The sequence below is a fragment of the Bison bison genome, unplaced genomic scaffold (genome assembly GCF_000754665.1).
Source record: "Bison bison bison isolate TAMUID 2011002044 unplaced genomic scaffold, Bison_UMD1.0 scf7180017864233, whole genome shotgun sequence".
Taxonomy (NCBI): domain Eukaryota; kingdom Metazoa; phylum Chordata; class Mammalia; order Artiodactyla; family Bovidae; genus Bison; species Bison bison.
Window position 1 is genome coordinate 1,265,422 of NW_011494805.1, and position 6,217 is coordinate 1,271,638.

The 6,217-nt window shown below is 42.1% G+C and overlaps 1 protein-coding gene across 5 annotated transcripts in view; it reads left to right on the forward strand.

Moving 5' to 3' along the window:
* The window catches only part of ENPP2 (ectonucleotide pyrophosphatase/phosphodiesterase 2), a 135,502-nt gene that overhangs the window by 124,810 nt on the left and 4,475 nt on the right, over window positions 1-6,217 (forward strand). For all 5 annotated transcript variants that reach the window (XM_010846194.1, XM_010846195.1, XM_010846199.1 and 2 more), the window contains 2 exons: window positions 275-407; window positions 2,174-2,330. In XM_010846194.1, coding sequence (XP_010844496.1) covers window positions 275-407; window positions 2,174-2,330 — 290 coding nt within the window. The remainder of the gene's footprint in view (window positions 1-274; window positions 408-2,173; window positions 2,331-6,217) is intronic.

Genomic DNA, 6,217 nt, shown 5'->3' on the forward strand with positions numbered 1-6,217 from the left:
CTTCAGACCTCAGCCTAATAACCATCTCCTCTGCAAAGCCTTCCCTGACTGTTCACCTAGGTTAAACTCCTCTACCAATGAATGTCTCCATGTCTTTTCTGGTTCATAAATGATACACACACTGCTAGTGCTTTACGATGGATTGTTCTCAAGAATCACAACAGCTCTATTGTCTCTTAACTTGTGATATGTGTCTTATTTAACACATCCTAGAGAGAATTTGACCAAAGCAAGGAGTTTTGTTCACAAAGAACTGATTTTTGTCTTTGCACAGGCATCTGGAATTATTTCCAAAGGGTTCTGGTGAAGAAATACGCTTCAGAAAGAAATGGAGTTAATGTGATAAGTGGACCAATCTTTGACTATGACTACGATGGCTTACACGACACACAAGACAAAATCAAACAGTAAGCTTTTAAATTCCAAGATCTCACTCAAGAATATTTTTCAAATATTCATGTACTGGAGAAGAGCTGATGCCTGTTAAACCTGTTATTCTTTGAATCTCCTTGTGAGTTCGTCAGTTCTTTTGGGGCCTTTTATGAAACATGGCATTGGGGGTTGAAAGCAACAGGAGTTTGTACTAAATAAATGCACTTTTCAGCTCCATCAAAGAATACGTATCAAAAGATTAAATTTTTTCATTTACTCTGTAATAACTCTTGTGGAAATAATTTTCCCTTGTTTCCCTTATTTGGGGGGAGGGGACTTTTAAAATTCCTTAGGTTTTCTGAGTCAGTACATCTTAATAGGAAATTGCATATAAACTTTGATCAAATCTCATTTCTGTCCCTCTCTCTGGTGCTATTATGGATATAAAAGAATTAGGCATACTCTATTCATGAGGAACTCACAGTCTGGTGGAGAAGACAAGAAGTTATAAATACAACAAATTCATAATAGATCATCACTTAATTTTATATATGCATGAAATAGAGTAACACAAAATATGCTGCTCAATCACTTCAGTCGTGTCCGACTCTGTGCGACCCCATAGACGGCAGCCCACCAGGCTCCCCCGTCCCTGGGATTCTCCAGGCAAGAACACTGGAGTGGGTTGCCATTTCCTTCTCCAGTGCATGAAAGTAAAAAGTGAAAGTGAAGTCACTCAGTCGTGTCTGACCCTCAGCGACCCCACGGACTGCAGCCCTCCAGGCTCCTCCGTCCATGGGATTTTCCAGGCAAGAGTACTGGAGTGGGGTGCCATTGCCTTCTCCAACACAAAATATGAGAGGGTTTAATTGTGACTGGAAAGGCAGTAAGAGCTATTTTATTACTTATCTATATGAAAAAAATTAACATTTTTGTCTAATTAACTATAAACCACAATTAAACACAAAATATGAGAGGGTTTAATTGTGATTTATAGTTAATTAGACAAAAATGTTAATTTTTTTCATATAGATAAGTAATGAAATAGATCTTACTGCCTTTCCAGTCATCCTAAGAGAAATTTTATCTTACTCATACATTTATTGATGGTTATTGTTATAGTTTTAAGCTCAAATTATATTATCAGCTTAATTGTAATTTCAGTATTTTGAAAATGATTAAAATGAAGATAAGAGAAAACTAAGTAAGGAATTATCACTTCCTATGCTGTGCTCTAGTGGCAAAGATTATTTACGCTTAGCACTCAGTCCTTAGAATTTTCTTTAGTAAATGAGTTCTCTGTACCAAGTTCAGGCCCTCACTGTGGCTTGAAAGGGCTATTCTTCTCCGAGCTCCTGTGTTTTCTGCCTCTGGCCCATTTGATACAAACCTGTGAGAGTTATTCTCCTGAAATGTGGACCTCGCAATGGTGCTTCCAAGCACGGAAGCTTTCAGTGGAACGCCACAGCGCTCGCGCTCAGAAGCCCCCCCTCCCACTGCTGCCTCCCACTTGCTGCCTCCATTGCTACGCCGTTGACCTGTCATTGTGTCCAGCCTCTGAGTCTGGGTTCAGGCGGTTTTCCTTTGTCTCGAGTATCTTTTCTGCTCTGCCAGGTTGAGAGAAAGGAGATACTGGGCATTGAAAACATTATATTCAAAGACAGAGAAGTGGGTAACGCTCTAAGTGAGAAGGCGACTCCCTTGAGACGGATGTCCTGACAGTCGCTGGGGCAGCGTTCACTGACCACCCTTCACAAAGCGCTCTCCGTCAGCCCTAACTCGTCTTGCTTCCCCGTGCCAGGTACGTGGAGGGCAGCTCCGTCCCCGTGCCCACCCACTACTACAGCATCCTCACCAGCTGCCTGGACTTCACGCAGCCTGCCGACCGCTGCGACGGGCCGCTCTCCGTGTCCGCCTTCGTGCTGCCCCACAGGCCCGACAACGACGAGAGCTGCAACGTGAGTGCAGACATGGCGGCCCTCGAGGCCGCCGCTTCCGCTTCCGCCCGCGCTCCTTTATTCACGCGCATTTCCTGCCCCATTTTCATTGCTTCAAAAGTCTCTGTATTGTTATTGTTTTTTTTAATTTACTTGTTTAATTTTATTTATTTTTTTAGGTTTTGTTCAGCAAGTACATAGGTACTTATTATTTATTACCATTATTATTATCCAAACTAGAACATTTCTGGAAGTGAAGGGAGGGTGCTATGAAATAACAACTGCAGACAGCAGGGATGAGCCAAGCTTAAATGAGGGGCGCAGTTTCACCCTGTGTGTGAGGCATAAGGGGAACTGGTTTAATTGTAGCTGGAGGATCATTGCTTCACAATGGTGTGACGGTTCTTCCGTGCGTCCGTGTGAGCCGGCCCTAAGCACACGGGTGTCCCCTCCCACCTCACCCCTCCCGGTGGTCACGGAGCCCCGGCTTCGGGTGCCCTGCGTCCCACATCACACTCCCTCTGGCGATCTGTTTTACGTTTGGTAATGTATATGTTTCAGTGCTATTCTCTCAAATCATCCCACCTTCTTCTGTTATTATTTTGTAATTGGAATATACGCGCTTTACAATGTCGTGTTCGTTTCCACTATACAATGAAGTGAATCAGCTATATGTATACGTATTAAATAAAACGAGACAAATGACTGTGCGTCAAGTTTATAACATAACTGCGCAGAGAAAAGAATTCAAATAAACTATATGTATTCTGACTGTAGGGCTTCCGACGTGGTGCTAGTGGTAAAGAACCCGCCTGCCAATGCAGGAGACATAAGAGACGCACGTTTGATCCCTGGGTCAGGAAGATGCCCTGGAGAAGGGTATGGCAGCCCACTCCAGTATTCCTGCCTGGAGAATCCCATGGACGCAGGAGCCTGGAGGGCTAGAGTGCATAGGGTTGCAAAGAGTCAGACACAGCTGAAGCGACTGAGCACACGTGCACTCTGACCATACTCCCTTAATGGGATACAGTTCAAGAACAAATAAAGCAAGCAAAGAAAATTTGAACTTTACACAGTAGATTTGGTGTTGCTAGTGATGTTGATATTTTAATTTTGAAAATTAAAAAAATGTACTGTTATAAAAAAGCAGCGTCCTTTGGGATTTGCTGACAGAATTCATCTTTGTGTCTTAAATTATATCCCCACCCTTGAACTAGAACACACTTATTATAAAACATTTGGACTATACAAATGGGGATACAAGTTGAGTCTTTGGAAAGGACCCAACAAAACTGCCAAACACTTGGGAACTCTGTGTCCTAATGGCATTTTATTTTTCAATGTAAGGGTATTGTGCATTTAATTAAGTTCTATTTCAGTGTTTGCTCTTGACAAATGATAAAAGTGCTCAAATGTCTTCAGTTTTGCAAAAGACAAATATATTTTGAAAACAGTGAAAAGTAGCACAACTTTGGTAGTTACTGAAATGAGGGAAGAGCAGCCAGGAGCTCATTATATCATTCACTCTACTTTTGTGGATGTTTGAAAATTTCATTAATAAAAACTTGTTAATTTTTTTGTGTGTTGGAGTACAGCCAATCACTCTGGAGAAGGAAATGGCAACCCACTCCAGTATTCTTGCCTGGAGAATCCCATGGACAGGAGATCCTGGTAGGTTATAGTGCACGGGGTTGCAGAGAGACCCAACTTAGTGACTAAAACGACAACAATAGCTAATTAACAAATGTGGAAGTTTCAGATGACGGCAAAGGGATTCATTTTGGGATATATATATATTTCCCCCCAAATTCCCCTACCATCTAGGCTGCCACGTAACACTGAGCAGAGTTCCCTGTGCTACACAGTAGGAATTTGTTGGTTATCCATTTTTAAATATAGACACAAACACACAGGAATATACGCTCTACACATCAGACTTTGATTTACTACTAGTTGTAAGGGCAGGTGTAACAGGTCACCCCATTCTTAAATAGCACAGATGACTCGATTCACTTATTCCAACATGAAAGCTGGACGGCAGGATGAAAAAGGCCCAGGAAGGCAGACAGGAGCCATGCTGTGTGCGCCTGGCTCTGGTCTAATGCTGCGCTTGGGGGCAAATCGCGTGACCACTCCAGGTCTCTTTAAAGTGATGGAAACCTTGTGCTTCAAGGTTGATTTTAGAGCAGTCTCTATGCTTTTGTTTATGGAAGGATCAGAGCTAAAATCTCCAGAAGAAAATTTTAGTCAACAGGCAGTGCTTCAATTCCTTAATTATTTATGTAAGGTACCCTGGGAGAAACCATGCTGTATTTAACATAGTCACTCCTCCAGGCAGCCTTCCAGGGGAGAGCAAATGAAACAAGCACAGAAACTGCTTCACTAAAAGGCAAAGAGCCTTAAGAATAGCTTCAAGACAGATTTTCAGCTTCATGGACAAGGCAGTTTTGAGGCTAGGGCTTCAATTATAGGTGAAGATTGAGGCCATGACCATCCTAAACAAAAAAAAATGGATGCAGGAAAAACTACAAATTTGAAATACGGCTTTAAAAAAAGCTAATTAAGTTTGCCCAGATTATTGGAAATGAAGATCATAGTGGGAGATAAGGTTTTAAATGTTGCATAGAATCAAATTTGAAATAAAAGTCGTCAGGCCTTCCCTGCTGGTCTAATGGTTAAAACTCTGTGTTCCCAAAGCAGGGGGCCTGGTTTCCATCCCTGGTTGGGAAACTAAGATCCCACATTTCATGTGGCCAAAAATAATAATAATTAAAATAAAATAAAAATAGTCATAGCAGCCATAGTAGTAGTCGTTACCGTTGATTGAGTCCATGTTGACTATCCAGTACTGTGCAGTCTTGTCTCCTGTGTTATCTCTCATCATCTTATTACCCTATTAGGCGGGTGCGTATGGCCTCCTCCGCTTCCCCTTTTAGTAAGTCTTGAGAAACCTGTAGCTCATAAAGAAGTATGTAGCATGGTTATCTGGTTGCCTTCAACCTCGTGGGTAGAAGAGCAGAACTTTAGATTCAAGACTCTGTTTTCAAAAGCCCGTCCTCTTTCAAATCTGTCAGATTTCTATAGTGTAAGCTTGGAGCCTTAGCATTTTTTGCTTATTGCACTGACATTAGTGAAGTGAAAGATGGACTGTGTAGTCCATGGGATTCTCCAGGCCAGAACCCTGGAGTGGGTAGCCTTTCCCTTCTCCAGGGATCTTCCCAACCCAGGTCTCCTGCATTGCAGACTGATTCTTTACCAGCTGAGCCACAAAGATAACCACAAAAAATGTTTAGACATAAGAGCAATATTTTGGCCTCTGTTTTGGGAGATAAATTAGAATTGGAGGAAATGAAGCATGGTCCTCAAAGGGCTTTGGCGGGATTCCGAAGATTGAGGTAACAGAACTTGAACTGGGGTGTGGTCTTGGAAATTTCTAAAGGAAGGTGGAAGGCAGCAATATTGTATTGCAAGAATCAATAAGATCTTAGAAATAACTGGATGGGAGGTGGAGAAGCAAGGGAGTGTCAAGTGCGAGAGGAACTATCCTCAACTGATTGGCTTGACCTTCTCAATTCTGATTGTCTGCACCCCACAGGAGTAGCTAATGGTGTACCGGGGTGGGGCGGGGTGTAATACGTCTGGATCTGAACTTCAGTTTTACTGAAATATTGTTGTGGGGAGGTAACATTTTTTCAAAAAAGTAAACACATATTTTATGGGGTGAAATTCAAAATTGCCATACATGTTTAAGACAAGGCAGAGACTACAAAGACATTTTGGACTTAAGCCATGGAAGAGACACCTAAGTTCTTGAGGGAAAGGTTTTCACATTTTCCTGTCATTTGGGGAATTTGGTGATGGGGGAGCTTGAAAACATTATTCTGAACTCAGCTCAAAGGCAGTTTTTT